General features: G+C 39.3%; 1 protein-coding gene across 1 annotated transcript in view; it reads right to left on the bottom strand.

The window, feature by feature from the left end:
• The window catches only part of ntrk2a (neurotrophic tyrosine kinase, receptor, type 2a), a 113,584-nt gene that overhangs the window by 27,759 nt on the left and 61,281 nt on the right, over positions 1 to 24,544 (bottom strand). Inside the window, exons 14-15 of the mRNA XM_026188601.1 lie at positions 12,019 to 12,207; positions 3,329 to 3,459 (exon numbers count right to left, since the gene is read on the bottom strand). Of these exons, the coding sequence (XP_026044386.1) occupies positions 3,329 to 3,459; positions 12,019 to 12,207 (320 nt within the window). The remainder of the gene's footprint in view (positions 1 to 3,328; positions 3,460 to 12,018; positions 12,208 to 24,544) is intronic.

The raw sequence follows: 24,544 nt of genomic DNA, 5'->3' as shown, positions 1-24,544 counted from the left end.
TGTTTTTTTGTAAACCGGTGTCTTCAAATACAGTCAGCACGTGTTGACTTGTGAATAACATTTTCCAGAGTGAAGTTAATCCCCATTCCCTGGATACAAAAAAATACAAAGCCCAAAAGACCAACTCGTATAGAAGCAGTGGAAGAATTGAGAGGTACTGAACACAAAGCCAAGAGGATGATGTAAGAAAGATGATGAAAGAAAAATCACTTTTTCAACACTGCTACTGCAGATATTAATAACAAGTCCTCTAAAATCTCTATTTGAGCTTAAACACTACAATGAAAAGCTTAGACACTTTTGGTGTTTATGATTTTACTATTGTGACCCTACATGAGCCTACATGACCCTATATGTGACCCTACACATATAGTTGGATCCAGCAAGGGCTCAGTCAGCTTAGCTTAGCTGCACAAAGGCAAAAAATGGTAAAATAACTAGCAGCCAGTCCTCTGCCTCTCATTTACAGTCATTAACATTTCAGTTTTTGTATAAATGTACATTATTGAGTTTTGCAGGTGCTGGTGGGCACGTGTTTCTGCCTTGGTCCTGGGGTTTTGTGTTGTTTTGAGGTTTTATATAGCTAATATGAGTTTTGGGGTCCCTGCTTGGTTGTCATTTGTTGCTTTATATTCATGGTTTTTAGCTTCAGAGTTTATTATTATTATATTTTTGTATTCTGATTCTTGTTTTGATTTGTCATTCTAGTGATGATTATGTTTCTGGGATTTTGAGCCTTAACTACCGTTCCTGCCTTTATTTGTTTTTCTTAATGTCTTTTGTTAGATTCTCTGCCTTCTCTTTCCTCTCTGATTTGTCAGTGTCATTATACATGGTTGCTCTCTATAGTCAGCATTTTTAATTATATAAAAATGTCAACTTAATAACTTGATATTTGAAGTTATTTTCTCAAAATTTAGAGGCCTAACCCTAAATTTTGACATATGGAAGGGCTTTTGGTTTTGGGTTTTTGTCCAGTGGCAGAAACGAGTTCCCATAGTTGCCCCTGAATAAGCTAAGCTTGTTTTAATCTTGTTGTTTATTTCCTGCTTCACTTTTCTCTTGTGGCTTTATTTGTGTTTTCTTCCTGCTTGTCTAACTGTTACCACCTGTATTGATTACATACACCCAAATCATCCCTTGGTGTATAAATAGCCCTGTCATCCCCCATAATCTTTGCCACAGCATTTGACCTTTTACCTCACTTAGTCTATTGCGTGTTGTCTTTAGCCTTTGCAATCAAAAAAACTGAATCAGCCACAAGTGGCTCATGAGCTCTAGCATGATTTGCTTCTTTTAGCTCTGGTATGTGTATGAGTCATCCACGAAAGTCTTGAATTTATGAGTGGCTTAACATATGCTGGGACACAGTCACACACAAACCTACACTTTCTATTTTCCCATTCTCCCATCAGATCTTACGGCAGCAGCTTCAAGGTCATTCACATGAGAGCAAGAAGAAATTTATTTTATAGCTTGTAATCAACTGATAAATCTTTAGTTCTACATCAGAGTTGATTGGGGTCCATGTTAAAGAGAAGTGAGTTTTTTTTTTTCCGCTACATACTTAGATTTCTTCCATGTTTTAGTGTCTACTTTTTTTTTTTTTTGTATTTTTGTTACTATCCATTACCTGCTCTACTTTTCTCTTCCTCCCTGTCTGTCCTTACCTGTATTGATTAAATGCACCCAAAGCATCCTTGTGTATAAATAGTCCTATCCTTCCCCTTAGTATTTGTCACAACATTTGTGTTCTCCTCTATCTCAGTTGTTTTTTCTTCCTTCATTGAATTGTGTTGATTTTTGGATTATTTGGGTGCAGCCAGTCTAGCTGTTTCCTATTTTTTATGCTAATGCAAGCTAACAGTGAACTCACACCACCTTCATATTTATCATCAATCTTTAATATGCGGCAGCATGACTCTGTTCTTGGATCCCCTGCCTTGCCATGTGTATACTTTCAGGGAAACCACTACTAGCAATCAGTTGATTTGGCTGATTTACTGGGTTTTGCAGACTGAGTTTTGGCTCCTGGCCTGCCTGAATCAGTGTTCAATTATTCCTGAAATTTCAAACAATCTTTGCTGCCATGGTCTACGATATATGTATATGTACAACAATGGATGGATGGATGGATGGATGGATGGATGGATGGAGCTAGTACTGTTGAAAGTCTCTTTTCATCACCCTTCAGCACTTTGTGTTATTGCAGTGTATTGGCAGCAGGATCACTGACGCTGACGTATGCAGGTCGTCAATTAGTTAATTAAAAACAAATCTGCTGTCATTTTAAAAAGAACATTCAATGGTGTACCTGCATACGTGGAAATCTGAGAATTGTTCATTTTTCCCCTACATTTAACCAGATTTGACATGCAGCCAGCAAAATGAAGCATCGTGTTCTACAACCAAGAACTGTGCTGCTGTCCATGATTTCCAGGTCCGTGTTTTGAAGTGTGTCAGTCTAAACCGACGCTAAGCTGGCAGCATACATCAGCAGGTGGTTCAGGGCTAAGCCGGGAGCAAACAGGAAATGTAGAAGAGAAACGAAGGTGTAGGATTTGAGAAGAGGCAAGCGTCAGGATGACGACTGAGGAGAGAGAAAATAAAGACTACAGGTGAGAGCTGGAGGTGTGGAGGACAGAGGAAGTGAGGGCAGAGGGGGCTCTTTCACAGGTCATGTATAGTTAATGAGAAGTTCTTCACCGTTCAGATCCTGTTTCTCTGCAGAACAGCAGAAAAAGAATCCTAGATGGAGAGACTGATGGACACATAGATGCGATGCTCCCTAGGAAACCATTCAATTTGACCCCGGAAGTCAGCGGTTTTTGAGTGTAATTCCACCTTATTCTTGCAGAGAAACCCATGAAAAGAGGGACTTTCTAACAATAGCACAGTAAATGGAGGCCAACATGGATTCTCAATACCGTGCTGACGCCATGTGAGGGATTTATTTCAAAATACCATGGATCTAATTTCAGGAACCAGTTCAATATTTTCAATGTATTTCATGTATCAGATGTCAATTCTGATACTGTGGAATAGAAAAATAATAATTTCACCTTCAATAATGCCATTTAGGAGCTTTATTTTGACATGATCAATTGTTCTGTAGGACCAAAGGAATTTAAAAATATCTCACGTTGAAACTTGACCCGTTTGTTTTACTGCACACAGGATACATTTTATTTACATTTCTGGGCTTTGAGTTATAAAAGCTGCAAAAAGAAGTTTGTGTTTTCAGAAACTGGAATCAATATGAAATTAATTAGTCTAATTCTCTGATTTATAAATATGTTTCTTAGGAATTTTAGGACTTCAACATTACCTTGACGGCCACCAGTATCTTCTCCTGGTCAGGTGAAAGGTTATAACACTCAGCCAGGAAGACTTTCCCAAAGGCTCCCTCTCCCAGCTCTCTCTTCAGCACAATGTTATGTCTTTTAATATGCTGGACAACTGTAGAATGAGAAGATGAAGAGGAAAACTTTTTAGTACAAGTTACAAACATGCATATAAATTGGGGAGGGGGGTAATCTTTTTTCCTCGTTTCTTTTCTATTGCCCCAAATGCTCAGTTTAGGGAGCTTTTCTAATCTTAGCTCACAGCCCACCAACCTGCTGCTTAAACCTTCTGTTTGTGATGGGCAGCCAATAAGAAGAAAGCTGGCATAATGGGAGGGAAAAACAAGCCAAAAGTGCTTGTTCGGCCCAGAAAAAGATCAACTGTAAATCAAGCTGAAGTACACAAATAAAAACAAGGAGCTGGAAGTGATGATGGAAAGCAGGATTGATGCTTTGATCGCACGCCATTTATACTTTAATGACTTCAGCTCATGCAGTGAGTCAGTCTGGTGTCATTTGTTTTGTGGTGTTTGATTTCACTCAAAGAAGAGAAAACTGCATCATAAGACATCTGATTTTACACAAAAAGAAGACATTTGAATGTTGACTTGATAGCATGTGGTAATATAGCATCTTTGTAGTGCATATGTGGCAAAACTATTATTCTTGCTCTGTCCTTAAAGAAAATAAACATCTTATCAGACATAAACAATTAGCTCCATAGTTCTAGAAGTCACATGATAGCATGACTTTGTCACCTTGGATAACAATTGCGACCTAGCGTAGTTGTGCTTGAGAGCGGTATATTTGCAGTGCGCCCACTATGAGTTGCTGTAGTTCAAAAACTATCATCCAAACATTTTCTCCTATCACACATGAAGACACGTGGTAATAAATCCACACAGCGTCGTTGTAATAAACCTCCCTTCTTTTAAATTGTATTTTCTCCCACACGCTGCAGTAACGTCTGTTAATGAGTAAAAGTACAGAGCGCATAACACACAGCCTTGATGAGGCATGAGGTCTGTAATATAAAGTGTGGCTTTTCTTTACTTATTAGTCTGTAATTACACTGTAAGAGCAATGTTCTCGTCACCGACTTTCTTTCAGCACTATTACCCAGTAAGTAGCCAGTATTTACAAGAGCAATTGAATCTATTTTTACTCTTCTCTAAAATGCCCAGTTGCTTCTTGTTTCTGGACCTTGTGTTTGGAGTATCACATTGGAGTATCAACTGAAACTTGTCAGTTTTCTTATAAAATAACCTTTACTCTTATAACAATTTATCCCTGTTAATCCGAAGCTGTGGATTTTCCTCCTTTTTGAACAAAAAGCACAGCTGCAGGGCATGTTAACCCCCATGGTTTTTCTAAAGGGAAAATGATGTTAAAATAAATGGTTTCTGTCACTCACAATCCACATGCAGATACATTCCTCTACTGTTCATCCCTCATCTACTTTCATTTCAAAGCCAAAAAAGGCTCATAACTGTATCTACTGTATATCTGGGGATCATTTTCTACTGCATACATATTTTATGTCTTGATTTATGTATCAAATAAATGCAAAAGTAAATAAGCAAATTCCTTCTTTTTTGTCTTCTACGACTTCAACACAGTTTTTACAGTAATGTAAATTTGAAAAACGTGTCTCTCTGCTTGCTTCATGCATCTAACCTCTTCCTGCCTTCTGCTCATCCACAGTTGGATCAGAGTCGACAACTCTGCTCTCTGTTGCTAAGTAACTCGCGAATCCACACCAGCTGATTTCTCAAAAAAAAAAATAAAAATAGAAAATAAAAAAATTGGCATCTCGCCGGTTATTGTACAAGGTTTTATCATGCAGAATGATTAACAGCCTCGTGACCTTACAATAACCTAGTTAAACCCCATCTTTTGATCGCCAGCCAAATGTGCTCCATGTCTGTCTGCATGCAGAGAAACACGTTATCCTGTAATACCTGTGCTCGTTTAGGTCCTGAATACAAATGCATACATACACACACGCTTTTAGACACACACACACACACACACACACACACACACACACACACACACACACACACACACACACCAAGAGCTGAGATTTATGTGTGATGTGATTAAGAGGTGCATTTGAAGAAAAGCTGTCCACTCAGAATATCACATTAAAGCTCAGCTAGACTCTCTGAAGAAGCTGCATCGATCGACACTGTAAGCTACTGAGGTCCATCCTAACCCAATACTGTAACTGCAGACCTACGGAGAAAAGAGAAACACACAGCTGGTCTGCATCAGATATTCAAAAGCATTAAATATGAGGTCAAGACCATATGATATTTTTGTTTTGCTTAAGGCATTTATACACTCATAAATTCTTGTTATGATACGTGATAGGCTGCATATTGTCTCCGTCAAATCCCGTCTTGGCCTTCATTTGTAACCTTTGTGAATTAATGGGAAGGAAACGTCAAATAAGAAAATGAATTAAAACATTTTAATTAAAAAGACTGCAGATCGTTCAGTCCCATCTGTCCTGCGTTCAAAAAACCCCCTAAAATGAACAAAAAGAAAATGTGGGTGGTTTAAGGAGGACAGTGTGTTTTCTATACTACAACCTCTCTTTTATTTTGATAGCTTGTGTGTGGAAGATTTCTGTGAGCTTCTATCGGTCAATGAAAAAAAGAAAAAACAACATACTGGGCTTTCTGTTAGGATGGTGGAAAGTACTCCAGATGCAGATTCTATGATACACTAAATAGACGTTTTCTTGTCCCCGGGCCTCAAATACAGGCTTCTGTCAGAAACCAGTGCCTTACACAGGGATACACACTGGGTGTCCTTCCGTATTGGTGGCTTGCAGCAATCTTCGATGCCAAGAGCTAGCGATGCTGTTTGAAAGAGCAACAAAGTCCACATAAGGAAGTTCTTTCTTCCATGTGCTGTGTGGTTACCCAGCAAAAGTATCATGGTCATGTTTGGGGAAAGATTTTCATTTCAAAACAAACAAGTCATGCATTGTACTGCAGACACAGTTCACCTTTTAATATTTTACTCAGATGGCAAGGGCCTAAACCCCATCAGCTTATAGTTTAGGATGGTTTTATCAAATAAGTCCTGTAAGCATCTGAATATGTGTTTACATGATGAAAAAGTGACGCTGCGGATCTTTTTCGTTTTTGCAAATCAGCAGCATGTGAATAACTTCTACCTTCTAAACCTGAATACATAATCCTGAGGTATCAGCATGAATAAAAGTCAAGAATATTTGTAAATTGTTCATCATTTACTAATTATTTTATCATCTATTTCTCCTAAAATTGAGTCTTCATCTCAAATAAAAAAACCAACATGTCGCTGATCACCACAATTCCCTTTGCAACAACGGCGCACAATAAACTCACATCCCCACAAGAAAGCTACCCACCATTTAACCAGCTAATTACCTCACCGCACTATTTTCCTACTGCAGTTGTCTAATAAGCATTCATCCATGAAAATGCCTTGCACCACTTCTCCTTAATTAACATCCTCAAATAGCAAATAAATTGATGTTTGCAGACCAGTGCTTCCCGTACCGCTTTTTCCCCTCCTTTCTTTTCTTTAGTCTTTGGCAGGAAGATGTGGTTATTCGCACAACCTTTTCCTGCAATTTTCTTTTTTGTGTCTTTTTTGGTTAGATTTCCAGTGTCGTCGCATCTATTTTGCATGTATTCAAGCATTAGCATTTATTGTCTATCAAGAGCGTAAAAGAATAAGTCCTTTTATTTCTAATGGCCGTATTTCAGTCATTAAATAATTGTGCTTTGCAGCTGCTTTCCTTTTGCCAAGTTTACAATCTGTCTTCCACCTCACTTTCATTGTTACACTGTGTCTCCACATGCCGTGCGACATATCACACCCCTTCTCCTCAATCAGTATCCTTAATTAAGATCTACTAAAATATAATTCCTCATTTACCAGACTTAACACACTTACTCTCTGATGTTTTTCCTAATTAGTACCCGTTTTCCATGCTTATCATATTCACTCATTTTCCCTCATTTGCATTCTTCCATCTATTCTCATTATCTTACTCTCACTTTCCTTATTTAGCGTTCCTCTGTTTCACCATTTATCTCTCCCTGTTGCTGTTCCTCTCGGCTGCTAAACCTATCAGTTTTTAATCAGCATCCTCTAAGTATTAACATCCAGGCACAGGTTCTTCCCCCGTTCTGTTGCTCCATTAGTTTTTTTCCATTAACTGTTTATGACAGGGTTTACAATATTAACATCAAGAAGAATAATATTTCCCATCGACCCCCTCATCTTCCACCTTTTTTGCCCTCCTGCCTTCATTTTTCCACCACATCATTTAGAGTCCCATCACACCTATCCTTCATCAGCATCTTATGAACTCCCAAATAAATTAATGTCTGGGGACATAATTATTCTCCGTTTGCCATCTGTTTCATATTCCGTTCTTCTTCGTCTCATCTTCCCAAATTCTTTCCATTGCGTTGAATGCAGACATAAAACAGCTTGAACAGCTTGGAAAAACTGAGTTCGGTACTTTGAACTGAGCAACAGGATAAGTCAAAGACACAGTCGTGTTTGACAGATGCTTTGAGAAGAGGACAACCAGAAACGTCAAACGTTCTTCAGTAATGTCATGGCACTGATTTTTCCTGACTCTGCGCCCTCCTATCAGCAAGCGTAGCTAATTGTGACCTAAGTTTTGTGCGTCAGCCTGTGTGTGTGTGCGTGCGTGCACATATGTTTTTTTGTAAACCGGTGTCTTCAAATACAGTCAGCACGTGTTGACTTGTGAATAACATTTTCCAGAGTGAAGTTAATCCCCATTCCCTGGATACAAAAAAATACAAAGCCCAAAAGACCAACTCGTATAGAAGCAGTGGAAGAATTGAGAGGTACTGAACACAAAGCCAAGAGGATGATGTAAGAAAGATGATGAAAGAAAAATCACTTTTTCAACACTGCTACTGCAGATATTAATAACAAGTCCTCTAAAATCTCTATTTGAGCTTAAACACTACAATGAAAAGCTTAGACACTTTTGGTGTTTATGATTTTACTATTGTGACCCTACATGAGCCTACATGACCCTATATGTGACCCTACACATATAGTTGGATCCAGCAAGGGCTCAGTCAGCTTAGCTTAGCTGCACAAAGGCAAAAAATGGTAAAATAACTAGCAGCCAGTCCTCTGCCTCTCATTTACAGTCATTAACATTTCAGTTTTTGTATAAATGTACATTATTGAGTTTTGCAGGTGCTGGTGGGCACGTGTTTCTGCCTTGGTCCTGGGGTTTTGTGTTGTTTTGAGGTTTTATATAGCTAATATGAGTTTTGGGGTCCCTGCTTGGTTGTCATTTGTTGCTTTATATTCATGGTTTTTAGCTTCAGAGTTTATTATTATTATATTTTTGTATTCTGATTCTTGTTTTGATTTGTCATTCTAGTGATGATTATGTTTCTGGGATTTTGAGCCTTAACTACCGTTCCTGCCTTTATTTGTTTTTCTTAATGTCTTTTGTTAGATTCTCTGCCTTCTCTTTCCTCTCTGATTTGTCAGTGTCATTATACATGGTTGCTCTCTATAGTCAGCATTTTTAATTATATAAAAATGTCAACTTAATAACTTGATATTTGAAGTTATTTTCTCAAAATTTAGAGGCCTAACCCTAAATTTTGACATATGGAAGGGCTTTTGGTTTTTGGGTTTTTTGTCCAGTGGCAGAAACGAGTTCCCATAGTTGCCCCTGAATAAGCTAAGCTTGTTTTAATCTTGTTGTTTATTTCCTGCTTTACTTTTCTCTTGTGGCTTTATTTGTGTTTTCTTCCTGCTTGTCTAACTGTTACCACCTGTATTGATTACATACACCCAAATCATCCCTTGGTGTATAAATAGCCCTGTCATCCCCATAATCTTTGCCACAGCATTTGACCTTTTACCTCACTTAGTCTATTGCGTGTTGTCTTTAGCCTTTGCAATCAAAAAAACTGAATCAGCCACAAGTGGCTCATGAGCTCTAGCATGATTTGCTTCTTTTAGCTCTGGTATGTGTATGAGTCATCCACGAAAGTCTTGAATTTATGAGTGGCTTAACATATGCTGGGACACAGTCACACACAAACCTACACTTTCTATTTTCCCATTCTCCCATCAGATCTTACGGCAGCAGCTTCAAGGTCATTCACATGAGAGCAAGAAGAAATTTATTTTATAGCTTGTAATCAACTGATAAATCTTTAGTTCTACATCAGAGTTGATTGGGGTCCATGTTAAAGAGAAGTGAGTTTTTTTTTTCCGCTACATACTTAGATTTCTTCCATGTTTTAGTGTCTACTTTTTTTTTTTTTTGTATTTTTGTTACTATCCATTACCTGCTCTACTTTTCTCTTCCTCCCTGTCTGTCCTTACCTGTATTGATTAAATGCACCCAAAGCATCCCTTAGTGTATAAATAGTCCTATCCTTCCCCTTAGTATTTGTCACAACATTTGTGTTCTCCTCTATCTCAGTTGTTTTTTCTTCCTTCATTGAATTGTGTTGATTTTTGGATTATTTATCAATTATTAAAGCTCACCATAAATTCCATAAATTATATGTATTTTATATACTGTGACAGTTTTTGTTTTTGTTTTTTTTTGGGGGGGGGGTGCAGCCAGTCTAGCTGTTTCCTATTTTTTATGCTAATGCAAGCTAACAGTGAACTCACACCACCTTCATATTTATCATCAATCTTTAATATGCGGCAGCATGACTCTGTTCTTGGATCCCCTGCCTTGCCATGTGTATACTTTCAGGGAAACCACTACTAGCAATCAGTTGATTTGGCTGATTTACTGGGTTTTGCAGACTGAGTTTTGGCTCCTGGCCTGCCTGAATCAGTGTTCAATTATTCCTGAAATTTCAAACAATCTTTGCTGCCATGGTCTAGAGTGTACCTCTCTCTCATTCTTTGTGTATCTTGTAGTCTCCCCTGTTTGTTCTCTCTCTTTGTCTTGGCATGGCTCAGCATCCTGTTCACACTTCTTTCCTCAGTTGCACCTGTGATCCACTCTCCTATGAAGCCCTTCAGCCCATATGACTGACTCTATGCTCCAGTCCCTGCCAGAGTTTTTCCAACCTGGTAGCAACACATGTCTAGTTTTGTATTCTCTTGATCTTGTTTGAAACCATGTTTAACTGTATGCCCCTGTGTCTCAGGTTCACTGCCAGTTTGCCTTAGTCTCCTCAGTCTGCCACAACGTGTCAGTCTGCCACTTTTCAGTGAAGCCAACTCAACAGATCGTTGCCACCTTCAAGAAACTCCAGCCTGGGTCTCAACCATTCACAATTGGTCTTTAATAAAACAAGTTTGTGCATGGTTATCTGAATGGCGCAATTTCTGTCTTAGTGGTCCAAAAAAAATGAATGACACTTTGACAGGGTTTTCCTGAAATTTGAATCTTCAAATTGAATCTCCAGAGAAGTTTAGTGGAAAGAAATGTGTGATATGATAGTCAATGTAGTGGGAGAATATGCTCATATACTCTTATACCTATTTTAGTTGTAAACCCAAATTTATGTATATGTGAGTGATTAGCAAAACATAAACACAACAGTTACCACCTTTTCATATCTGTGTGCTTTACTGAAGCTTCTTTGTAATGTTTGTGACCTGCTTTCCAACAATGCTAACTCTGCTAATATCATTATTTTTAATGAGGTGCTCACTTAAAAAGACAGTTGCACAACCGAAGCTTTGCAGCACACTAACATTTCCCATAATTACACGTAGATCCATCATCTCAGCAGAGTAATTGTTGCTTTATTGCTGCGCGAAAGAGGCCTGCGCGATCATTTAAGCAGAGACGTGTACCTGCTACTGATTCCTCCTGCATTCAATATTACAGGATGGTTAAGACCTCTCTTTAAAAAGAGTTCAGTTCCTGGCATTCAACCATGTGCCACTTTGCCAAACTGTCTCCATCAAAGGCTATTGTACCGGTCTGAAAAGGCGGAGTGCCAAATAATCGGTCAGATACTTTCAGTATTTATGCAGCCTGTCTGTGAGTCAAAGGCACACACTGTGTAATAGTTGTAATGGCTGTAATATATTAAAAATGCACATGCAGGCACATGCACATACACCACAGTGTGTTATTGACTTTCATTGATCCTAAACGCTTTCATTCTTCGTCATTTGGCTGTAAATCCCAGTCAGTCTTTTAGTTATAATGCAGGACTGAAGAGGTCGACCTCCAGTCCCCCATTATTATACAACCTAAACCTTGCTCTCAACAGAATGAGCACACATGAACACACACACACACATACACAAATGCGTGGGTCCATAATTTACTGCAACACAAGGCCAAATCCTGGAGAAGCTTTTATAACTTGCCAATAATCATAATGTCATGTTGATGGACCAGGTCAATATCCTTGTGCATTTTCTGTCTGTCTATTTGTCTGTGGCTCTCTTTCTCTCTGCTGGGGCACAGCCACACACAAACATGCATATAATTAGACTTTCTATTTCCCATTCTTCCCTCAGATTTTATCAGCAGTAGCTCCAAGGTCACTGACATGACAGCGAGGAAGGATGTATATAGTAGCTTGTAATCAACTGATAAAAGTTTGATTCTAAATCAGAGTTAATCCGGGTCCACGTTAAAGATAAGTCAGATTTTTCTTTTACTTACATGTGTCAGTCTTGAGCAGGCTGTTTGTGCTTCTGAAGTATTGAGGGTTTTCGATCACTGGGATCTTGGTCATGCCGATGATTACTGCGTCAGGGCCCATCTCCGATGACGAAGGAGTGTTGCTGCCATTGGAGACGTGGTGAAGAGGAGAGGCAGAGTCATCGTCATTGCTGATCACTGAAGATGGTCCTAAGTAGGAGAGAAATGGGGATAAGCGGTGTTTGAAAAGCATTTCAGCTATGTGATCAGTATGAGGACGCAAGAGGAGTAATTAAAGCTGTTACTGGCAGGCAGCGAGGAGATAAAATCCCACAGACCCCCAAACCTTCCTAACATTAGAACTCTAGCAAGCTCTCTTTTTCTGTTTTTCATACAGCTATTTCTTGGTGGACAAGCAACATGAGTGCCTTCAAGAAAAGATTGCCTCAAAGTGTGCACTATTATCCCCATTTGAACCATTATCAAGTCTCAGCCCTTACTTTAGGCAAAGCTGTATTTTTCCTTGTGTCTGACTATTCTGGCTGCTCAGAACAACAGTAAAGAAGCTTGTGTTTACACGACACATCATTGCAGCTCCTTTGTTTCATGCGTAGCTCTGTCCGTCATTACAGCATTATTCACAACTGTAGTTCAAGCTGACTTCAGCACAAATTAAACAGTAGCTGCACTGATATGAACACAAGGCTCCAGAAACAAAGTGAATCAGAATCAACACTTGTAACCAACAAGTGCTGACCTGTGTTAGATGGTCGCCTTACTGCATATGTAAACTTTGTACATTTCTTTTTAATGTGAAAAAAATGCATTTTTAAAATTTTATTTCATGTCTCACTGACACCCAAAACAAGCACCCGACCACAGTAAGTTGTATTCTTAAATGCAGGGGTTATTTCCAGTCCGAGTCTCCACTGATTTTGAATTTCATACAGCTTTTTTTCTGAAACAGAGCTCCTCAGGGGTTGAAAAAAGCCTGTTTACTACATCTCCTGCTAGGACACTGATGCAAGTCAGGAGTAACTTGCCACGCCCAACAGTATTTATCCAGGTAAAAAGAGGGTGGAGGTACAAATGGCAGACCACATGACTCCCCTCTGTCAGTAACAGATGTTTTAATCCTAATGTGCAACAGAGCTCTATGAGGTTAATTGATAAGAGCAAAGATACTAGGAAATATGAGGGGCAGAAGTAGCAGCTCCTGTAGTAACTTGGGTCATTTTGACTGGATGAAAACAAATTTGCAAATTTCTGCATGAAGAAAATGAGTGACTAAGCCGGTAAGTGCCCCATTAAGGGGGCCAAAATGGGAGAATACCATTAGGTACTTTATCAGCAGTAGCTGTTTTCTTTTTGTCAGTTTGAAAGCTTTTTTAGGTACGCTTCTGCAGCATTTAATGATGAAGTCAAGAAAAGAAGGCTAATATGAAGTGTATTCCTCCAGAGCAGGAAGGTAACAGAGGGAATTCATGTATGCAATAAAAAGCAGCAATCTAGGAGCTTGGTGGAAAAAAACAAAGCGACACAAAAAGTGGAAAATGCAGACGCAGAGATGGCACTATTATCTCGTTAAAATAAAAGTCTCAGGAGAATACGCTTCCTCTTTCACATTACTCAAATTTCTGAAAAGCACAAGATGCAGCATTAACATGAATTAACGGAAAACAAAGCAGAGGTGGGGTAGCGTGAGTCAGACACGGAGCCCATCCCTTTCACAGCAAAAGGGTTTGTTTTGGCAGCAGAATGGAGGCGTTATTAGTTTCTAATTAGGCCCGTGAAAATAGTCCAGGAGGTTTGTCTGTGACAGTAAACCCTCATCACATTTCTGCTAATTTTCTGTACCCATACTTAGTGCCAAAGCAAACAAACCTCTTTTTATTTTTCTTCTCACATAGACTGTAGCAGTAAATAGCAGCTGCATTTGCAAGAGCCTACAGGTACAGACTGATATTCACTCTGGGTTTCTTTTTCGCCTCACCTTTGACTCCTGCATATGCACCCTTATCTCTCACTGGAGTGTTTAATACTTACAATCAATATGTCTGCATACATCCATGCACTAGAAATGTAGTGGCCACTTTATTAAGCACAACTGTGAAATCTAATTCAATCCTACACAATAATAATTGTTTTTACAATCAACACAGAAAACTGGCTATTACAGTACAGCTCACACCTTTAACATACAGTACATTTAAATCTCATACGCTTTCAATTCCATCTGAAATACCTAAAAATGTATTGTGAAAGTCGAATTTAGGACAAAGTATGACAAGCAATTTAGTTGTAAATCAACTAAACAGGAGCATCACCTCAAGTCTTTATGCTGTGCTAATATTTGCTCTGAAGTTTATCTGACGACTCTGTGATTCTAGCAGAGTTACCAAATTTGCCCCTTTGTACCGCTATTGTTCTACTCCAGCCCAGCCAGCGGTGAAAACAGTCTCCACATTTTTGTGCTAAAACAACGGTAATTTGGTAAGAAAACATCTGATGTGTCTAAGGCAGAGTGCCATAGCCTCTTTGTAGTTCAGTTTTTTTGGCACAAATCTCATACAGTACCAAAACTGCTTTCTAAGCAATTTCTTCTTTATGGCCAGTATAGAAGAAACATGTATAGCAACCAGTAAAATACATACAAGATCATATAATTATATATCCACTCAACAGCTACTTTATTGATACACTTCTTGTTAATGCAATGATCTAATCAGACAATCACATGGAGCAACTCAACCCATTCAGGCATGCAGACATGGTCATGGTTGTTGGTACCAGATGGGCTAGGCTGAGTACTTAAGAAATAGATCTTCTGAGATGTTTCCACACAACCATCTTTCGTGTTTACGGAGAATTGTCTTAAAAAGAGAAAATATGCAGTAATTAGATCTCTGGGTGAAAATGCCCCGTTGATGCCAGAGGTCAGAGAAGAATGGCCAGACTGCTTCAAGCTGAAACAAGGCAACAGTAACTTAAATAACTGCAATAACTGCAGACTGTTACAGAGTTATGTGGAAGAGCATCTCTGAAGGCACAGTATATCTGTCCCTGAAGCAAATCTGTAAGAGCACACAGTGCCATTTCGGTCAGCCAATGATCTGAAAGAGTCTAAATATCTGCTGCAACAACGATCTACCAACCTAGCATATTTTTAAGTCTACCCGAGTTTTGTTACCGACCATGTCCACGACCACAGTGTACCCATCTTCTGCAGGCTGCTTCCAGCAGGATAACACACCGTGTCACAAAGCTCAAATCATCTAAAACTGGTTTCTTGAACATGACAGCGAGTTCCCTGTACTCAAATGGCCTCCACAGTCACCAGATCTTAATCCAATAGAGCACCTTAGGGATGTGGTGTAATGGGAGAGTCTCATCATGGAAGTGCAGCTGACAAATCTGCAGCAACTGTGTGATGCTATCATGTCAATATGGACCAAAATCTCTGAGGAATGTTTCCAGCACCTTGCCGAATCTGTGCCATGAACAATTAAAGCAGCTCTAAAGGCAAAAAGGGGTCCAGCTCAATACTACAGTCTACCTAACACAGTGGCCAGTGAGTGCACATACGTTTAGGACCAGCTTGTCTTTCTCAGTGTTTACAATGTATAATTATAAAAAAAAAAGTGCTGCTTAAATCACTGAAACAATGACTTCCTGTTATGTCAGCAGCAATCCCACTGAGAGCACTTTACTGCAGTTCATTCCAGCTTCAAGAGCGTTCTGCTTTTTGTTTTGGGTAGTTGATTCTTCTGGGATAGTGCCAAAAGTTTTTGCAAATCTTAAATACTGTGGAGCCAATCATGAGCTGAAAAAACTTAAAGTTGCAAAATTTGCCCCAGTGGTGACATTTTTCACATTTTAAATGGCTGCATGGAAACAACCCCCACACCCTTTTTCATTCCTTTAATGTCTTCTTCTTCTTTTTTTTTTATTAACCACGCTCAGTTAATTGCAGACACTATCATCTTAGCATATAACAAAGGTGGTTAAGAGGCAATGATGCAAATGATTCCAATCACTCAGGTACATGAAGCGGATAGTAAATTAGTGCTTTTTAGTGCATTGTCCTGAAAATGCAGAAATAAAGGCTGGTGAGAGATCAGAGTCATGCTTCTAGCTGTGCAATATCATCTTATGCATGCCTTTTCGCTGAATAACAGGTGAGAACAATACGGACTGTGTATGCATAAGACTGTCTTAAGCAGGATAATTGGACGCTTCCATGCAGTCTCGGTCTTTCATCAGCTCGTCAACCTTGTGTCAGTAGAAGGAAAATAACCCTACAGACAAGTCAGAGCATGGGTTTCATCATAGACGTGGTAGGATTACAGGTACATGCGCACATGCACACGTACACACACAGGTAATTCTTCTCTAGGCCTCTTTGAGACATGAGCACAAGCCTGAAAACATCGTATTAAGAGTTGAGATTGATTTCCCACGAGCACAAAACACAGTAGATGTTTTCCCCTCTCATGTGGTCGGCTCTGCTGCATTACAATACTGGTTGACATCGCTCATTTCCTCTGTCCCTGGACGCGTATCAGGCTCTAGTGCTGTTGACAGGGCTAGATTGAGAGGAAGAAGCTGAGAGAGTTTGTTTGTGTGTGTGTATGTGTGAGTCTTAACCAGCGTATGTGTGTGTTGGTGACTCGTGAAGAATGAAAAGGCCTTGAGAGAGAAAAAGAATGAGAGCAAGAGCACACTAGTTTGTTTTTCTGTGTGTGGAGAGTTTATATGTGCTGTAAATGTGTGTGTCTTGGCTGCGATGTCTGACAGCATCTTTTTTTGTCAAGATCCAGACTTGTAAGCTAATGTGTCACTTTCAGTAAGCAGACCTCAAAGAGTGATTGGGGACAGTGAAAATGGTGAAAATGGATGCTGTGCATTATTTGGAGTGTATTAAGAAGTATTACTGAACACTGTGTGCTCGGATTAAATGGTTTTTCTTTTGCACAAATCAGTGCTGCCGTGCAAAATATCTTCAAAGGTCAACTAATTATGCTTTTAATTTAATTGTATTGTTATCAGCAGAAGGGTACACTGAATTCTTTTTAAATATTTTTTATTTTGAAAATTAATTTAAAGGGTTTCTAATCTAAGTTGTGCAAAACAGGTATGATGTTAACCAATTAAGATTAATTTTAATTTAATTTAATTCTGCATTACTGAAAACTAACCAGAACACTCAAAGGGCAATAAAACTATCAGAAAACAGAGTCAAAACTCTCAAAACAGTAACTCTGAATCTACTTTTAAAAGGAATCGTGTACTGTACACTTAACTATCATTCAGCGTGAAACACAATGCAGCATTTGACCTTGATTGTCAAGTTACCTATCTAACTAGACAGTGAATAGTATATTAAATACCACACTGAGTTTAAATGCGCAGATCCAGACAACACCATTACCCTTCTAACAATGATACCTTATAGTTTTTCTTTATTCAGGTAAAAGTCACTTTGAGATTAAATTCCTTTTCCAAGAGCGACCTGGCCAAGAGGGTAGCAGATGTTACAACGAATACAAGACATAACAATATAACAAGTAAGGAAACAAATACAGTACTCTGTACAGACGACTTAACACAAACATGCTATTTTAAGCTTTTCCCCCACTCCTTTAGAGTGGACTTAAATTTCACCATTCCCATTTCTGACAGTTATTCCAGGATATACTCTACAGCAACTAACAAGCTAGTTTGCTAGTTAGCTAACAAATATTGGCTAACTAGCAAACTAGCACTCTGCTTAATGACTGAAGACTGGGTTGTTGGTCTCCTACCTTAAAGGCTACCGTGACAAGATTCGCTATATGGACAAAAGTACCAGACCACCCACTTTGTATAACTACAGGAGCTGCTTAGCCACAGAAACCCATTCCATGAAGCTCCAATTTATATGTTAGCTTAATGCCAGAGGAACTTTGAAACTCCATAACTGCACAAACTTGAGGGAACTTAATAGTCTTTTTTTTTTAAGAGACTGTAATTCAGCACCTTTTTGAAATGTCTCAATATGTGACTGATTTACTGATTTGGAAAAAATTTCTGGCAACCTGAAAATTACAAAAAATGATAGCTTCAGTAACATGTATCTATCTTCAAAAACACTGCATTAACAACTTTCAGCTGTTCATTTTATTTTCCAAGTGATCACCACAGCGGATGGATCTGCATATTTGGTTTGGCACACGTTTTTACACCAGATGCCCATCCTGACTCAAAGAGGTTGGGAAAGTGTTTTCTTCTGGCAGTAAACCATGGCAGGGTAGCGTAGCACCTCGGGTGACCCCAAGCCTGGATGAATGGGAGGCTTGCAATAGTAAGGGAATCTGGTGTAAAAATCTGTGCTAAATCAAATATGCAGATCCATCTGCTTTTAAAAATACATGCCACAGAAGCAAGAATTTTATTATTTAGCCCTTTAAAGCCTAAACCGGGAACCGTGAAATAATTGCAAGAAAATTGTAATCTCTTGAAGATTAATGAAATATTCATTTCATTTATATAAATTATAAGTTTTGCTACATCTGGCATTTTTCTCCATATTTATTGCTTATAAATACATTGTGCAAATTATTTAGGTGTTTCAGACCAAAGAAATCAAACTCAATGTATCCAATACATTATACTGGGCATTAAGGGGTTAACCCCACGGGAATATGTAACTAAGTGAAAAAGACCATTGCCAGGAATTCTGTTAACAAAAGCAACAAAAGCAGATGCAATTTGAGATGTTTTGGATCACATCATTTTGATATTTTGAATTTTCTCAACTTTGAATTTATTAATTAATTTATTTTAAGTAGCTGAGTTGCTGTGGTTACCAAACCTAGAAGAGGATGGATAGATGTATGGATGGAATTACAATCAAAACGTATTTAATAACACCTGAATTCAAAGATTGCGTCTACAGAGGGAACCAGTTTTTGAGGTTGAGAAACATAGAGTATTGCACATGTAAGTGGAAATCCAAGTATCTAATTTACCATCACAATATAATGCCCACAGTAACTATAATCCAGCGATCCCGTGAAATTACAAGACAATAATCTAAAATGTATCAGAGTATCTGTGTCAGTGGAGCAGAAAAAACTCCCTCTAATGACACAAAAGCAGGAATTATTTATTTACTGCATACTGTCCATCTTGTTTTGCGTATTATCATGAATATTCGTTTTTAATGCTATGTCCATTTAGTTAATTAGCTCTCCAATTAGCTTTCCCCCTTCTGGCCGCCAATTTCCTCTTGCAAAATTCTTCTTCTTCACTGCAAGTTAATTACATTTCTCCGATAAGTGCATTGATAATTTTATCACCCAGGAGAGATATAACATTTGTGTGTTATAGAGATTTTAGACCCTAATTTTAGGGACATTGTTCTGGTAAATGTAGTGCACTGCATGTAGCCGCACCTCTTCAGTGCTAATGTACTTATGCATTCAAAGGAAGAGCACGTACCAAAGCGTACAATATGAGTGAACTCTTCAGAACAAGGTAACATTAATAGATCTGTTTTCATTAAAAACTCCAAGGACACAGCTGCAAAATGAAATCTTTGATTTCCATTTGAAGCTCGAGACATATAGTAGATTGTCGCTATTCATTACAGAAGAAAATTCTATTTATTTCATTAAATGAAGGCAGGTGCTACTATTTTCTTCTTTTTCCTCTCAAACCGAGTCTGCAATTGTAGCAGCATTATTAAATGTAGAGCAGCCATTTCATCACAGCAGTGAGTCCAAACCACAGGCTGTCAAAAACTGAATAAATAAAGAGCTTTCAATTATGTCCCTTCTGAAAAATTCTCATATTCAAGAAATGAAACTGTTAGTTTGGGGCTTTTTGAATTGTATAATTACCTTTAGTGTTTACTGCTCTGACGTTATCTCAGCATAACAAAAAGGACAATAACAGGACGCACACACACAGGTGCAGGTTTCCGTCTGTCAGTGTGTGTATGTGTTTGTGTTGGGGAGGGGCTGTAGATCATTAACAGAGAGAAAGGTCCCAGGGTCAGATCGTTATAAAAACCGTTAAGCTGAGGGCCAGCAGTAGCCTGTGTGTGAGACAAGGAGAGAGGGAGCGTCCACTGGGAGTGACTGGGTAAAAAGGGGAATAAAAAGATGTAGAGATGTGAGGCGGAGGAAGAGAGAGGGAGAGATGGACATCAGAGGTGAAGGTATAAGTGGGGTCAGGTCAAGACCCAACAGTGTTAATGGACATGGAACTGGTGTTTAAACCGATGGAGACCCGATCTACTTGTAGTGTGTTGGGGGAAAACCTGGGTTAACAGTCAATAAATTACAATACCTTGCTTTCAAAGCTGAGGTCACAACTGAGAGGTGGATGGCAGGGTGCATTAAAGCTGCGGGTCGCTGTATGTCACTGTTTTCCAGTCTTCGCAGCAACACAGTAAAGTCTGTGTCTTGTTAGTGTTTAGGTTATTGAGAAGCCAGTGAAATGAGTGTGGTTAAGTTCAAGATAACTGACAAAAGTCTTGGTTTATAGCAACTCGAGTCTCATTGTAGGGAGTCGTATTGGCTGTGACTCGAAGTGTTACAATTGTTCAACTAACTGCAAGACTCGCCTGGATCTGGGTATGCAGCAACAACAACAGAAAGAAAAAAGAAAGAATCACGCGATCAGACAAGCAGCAATCAAGTCGCCAGTTTTCTTACGTTATCTCACCCATGAAAAACTAACAGCAGAACAAAACTAGCGCTAGTGCTGTACTGTGGGTATATGTTGAAGAACTCCAAATTCAATCTGTGAACGGTCATATGTGTTAAGCTTCCCAACAATTCTAGACTATATATTTCAGTATCTGCCTTTGCCTTCTTTTTGAAATGATTTTAGGCATAACAGAATATTTTTTGTTTGGTGATCAGAGCTGTCGCCTCGCAGCAAAAAGGTCCTGACTTCAAATTTACTGTCCAAAGAGAAACTGGCCACCAGTGTGATGTCAGTTTGAATTTCTGTCTGTGTCACAGCTCAGTTATGGACTGGCGACCTGTTCAGGGCGTGCTCTGGTTCTCACCCTGTGACAGCTGGGATCAACTCCCTTCACCCTGAATTGGATAAGTAGTTAGGCAAATGAATGGATGGGAATTGGTTATCATTATCAAGTCTCTTGCATTCTAAGCATAAAGCCGATATTAGCTATTTCTTATGTAGGTGATGCTGTGTGGGGCTCTTTAAGTCATCAATGGCAACACTGATTGTGCTTCAGCTCATGGGCCGAACTGTAGGACTGTCTGTGTAGGACGATCAATTTTTGCACTCAAAATTCCTGTTTTGTTTTGTTTTTTAAAAAATGTTTTCAGTTTGTGCTGCAACCAAATAGTTCGGAAAGGCAAGAAATCCCACTGCTTGTAAGGCAGAGTGAGTGGAGACTTGTAGCTCCGTTCATCATAGATATATCTCATAAGTGGCCTCTAGGTCAACTACAACCAATTTTGGAACAATTACAAAGTCAACAAACTCTCTCTATGTGGATTCTGGACTTTAGCAATAAACTGACCTTTAAAATTCACAAGGAACGTTACTGCTTTCTTTTCTTGGTTTCAGCATCTTGGTTTTTTTGTTGGTTTGTTTTGTGCTCCTTTTCATACATTCGCAAGTCTTTAGAGGGACGAGTGAACTTTTACAGCTTCCACTCACACAACACTCCCTCAAATTGATCCACTCAAAGTGAATTTGTGCCCAAGTGCGTCTTCGCATTAGCCTTGACTGACTTGGTGTACAGTCTTAAACACACCTTTCACACGTGATTAACTCAATGAGTGCAATGTTACTGTTACCAATGGTGAGAGATGCCAAACTGGTGCGCATTGCTATTTGATGCTGAAAACAATAAGGTTTTAAAAAGCCTCCAAGTGTGATTCAGAGGTGTTGTTCATCTAATTCCTGATCAAACTTGCTACAAATGGCCCTGCATCTGTTTAAACAGCTGTTTCTGTCAAGGGACGTTAGGCATTTTTGTCGTCCAATCAGAATACAGCTCATGAATAATGACAGTGTTAAATTAATGATCTCAAGTCCTGACAGCCTGCTTCATTAGAGCTTTATGTTGAGTGCTGGAAATCAGATGCTCGGTGAAACTGAGCAGATGTGCTCTGTCGTCACACCTCAGCTACAAGAACTTCAGGTGAAAGTAAAAAAAAACAAAACAAATCTCTCCACTTTAGGTATGAGGGGGATATTAGAAACGTAAGTGCTGCACAGAATATAAAAGGCAGGGGGCTGGATTTTTCCACTCCCATCTTATTGCTACAGTTTTCTAATTTCTGGAGGAGAAATGCAGCTGATACTCATTCCTTCTTTGCAGGCAGGATTTAGTGCAGCGGGAAAATGGTGCCATAAATTAAATCAACTGTAATTCAGCCAAAATGCAGCCCTGAAGCATTCAGCAGAAATTCAGTTACTGCAGTTACTGCAAGAGAAATGGTGATGGTAGTGCTGCAGATGCTTCACACCAGCGATTGTGAGGCAGATGTAACGTTACACAGCCGTGTGGACAGCACACGTTCTTTAGTTCTTCACATTGCTGCAGCGACACCAGCCTCGCCGTGGGAGCCTGAGAATTTGGGAACTTGAGTGGAGAAGGAGTCTTATGACAAGTCTAGACTGTAGTTGAGTTAAAACGATGACAGTGAGTGACTGTATTGATCTCTCCTGGGCTCTCTGGGTACACCTCAGACAAACTGAAGCCATTTACTGCTGCATGCTGCCCAGGGCGATAGATGTAGAGAGACTGTTATAGGATTTAAGGACATCAGGGCCTGTCAGTCTGTCTGTTAAAACAGCCTGGTTGTTGTATGCCTTGAGAGGAACAGCGGGAAGAGTTGTTTGCGGATAACAGTGGATCTCATGATTTGAAATGACTGGCAGCAGTCAGTGAGGTCAGTGTGTAACTCTGGCTGAAGGATAGGGTTCAGAGGTGATGATGGACGTTTCAGATACGAGGTGAAAGTTGGCAGCAAGTTCAGCTTGGGTTGGGTCTCTACAAGTAGAGCCATTTGACGTATTTACTCTTTTTAATCTTTTGATCATGCACCAAAAGCAAAAGCAGCTCTGCTTTTTTTTATAAATATTCTCCAGTTTAATAGCACAAACTGTTGACTACATTATTACAATTTGCATGTTGATCAAACATATCTAATCAACTAGACAAAAAGTCCACAAAATATCACATGCAACCCCCCTTTCTCTCTCTCTCTCCCTCTCATCACTCTCTCTCGAATGTTTTATACAACCAGTCAGTGCATCAGTCATTCAGGCTTCAGAGTGACTGATAGGACTGTTGATACCAAAGGCCTCTGTGACCCCTTAAACCTTTCACAATACGTGCAAACACACCAACACACACACACACACACACATACAGATGATTGGTAACATGAACCCCATGGTCTCTAAACTGTGCTGTCACCCTGCTGAACACAGGAAGTAATCTATCGATCCAAGAGGAAGAGGGATGAAGCGATGAGGCGGAGAGAGACAGACAGAGGACATAAGGGAGGAAGTTTAATGGGTAAGGAAAGAGGAGCTGCAGATTCACAGAGTGGTTAGTGGAAAGATGGAAAAAAAGGATGGCAGAAAATGTGTTTTTTCTCTGCTGTCTTTTTTTTCCTGAGCAGCGACGTTCGCCGTAAAAACAAGGTTATTTCACATAGAGTTTTCCTCTTAAAGTAGGGGAGATATCATCTGGAAAAGATATCACTTATTCTTGTGCAGGTTTAGGGTTCAGCAACTGTTCACTTACAAGGGACATTTGAGGGATCGGTCTCATCAAAATACACCTCCAAGCACTGATAATAAGTGAGGACTGTCTTTTTTAATGGCTATGCCTAAATCTGATTATCGCTCATTTAATCTAAGCTGATGTCTTTACACTTAAATACAATTATTCATATCCCCTCCTTGTCTTGTGAAGCAAAACCTTCATCCTAACCTAATTTCTCTGCCAAAGAACTCAAAAGTATTAATAATCAGGCATTCAAGCATACACCTCAGATTTCAACCCCCTGCACAAATCTCCAGACTTTGAGATGATCATTCAAGAATCAGCACATGATTACTGGCATGTCAGATTTGACTTTGTGTTTGGGATTGTTTTAGATTTTCATCAAGGATTTTGATGCCGTCCTCACATTTTATGATCCTATCGAATTTGAACAAGCTGCCAGTACCAAATGAAGCGAAAAACACCCCCGCTGCATGATGCTCCCACCACCACATTTCACAGTGGGTACAGCCTCTCTTTTTCTCCTCCGTATAACATTTTCCTTCATCAGACTACAAAACGGATAACCAGAACGCTTCTAACATTTCCAAATGCTGCTTTGCAAATACCAAACATGACTTCAGGTGCATCGGCTTGAACACCAGAGTCTTCCTGGCCACCAATATTAAGAATTTGTTAAGGTGTAGTTCATGAAATCTGTATCCCAGAGTTCTTGAAGATGACCTCAGAGGTGGTTATTGGATTACTGCTGACTTCTTGGACAACCTTCCCGATCAA

The sequence above is a fragment of the Astatotilapia calliptera genome, chromosome 12 (genome assembly GCF_900246225.1).
Source record: "Astatotilapia calliptera chromosome 12, fAstCal1.2, whole genome shotgun sequence".
NCBI lineage: Eukaryota > Metazoa > Chordata > Actinopteri > Cichliformes > Cichlidae > Astatotilapia > Astatotilapia calliptera.
This window is presented reverse-complemented; position numbering and strand designations above follow the sequence as displayed.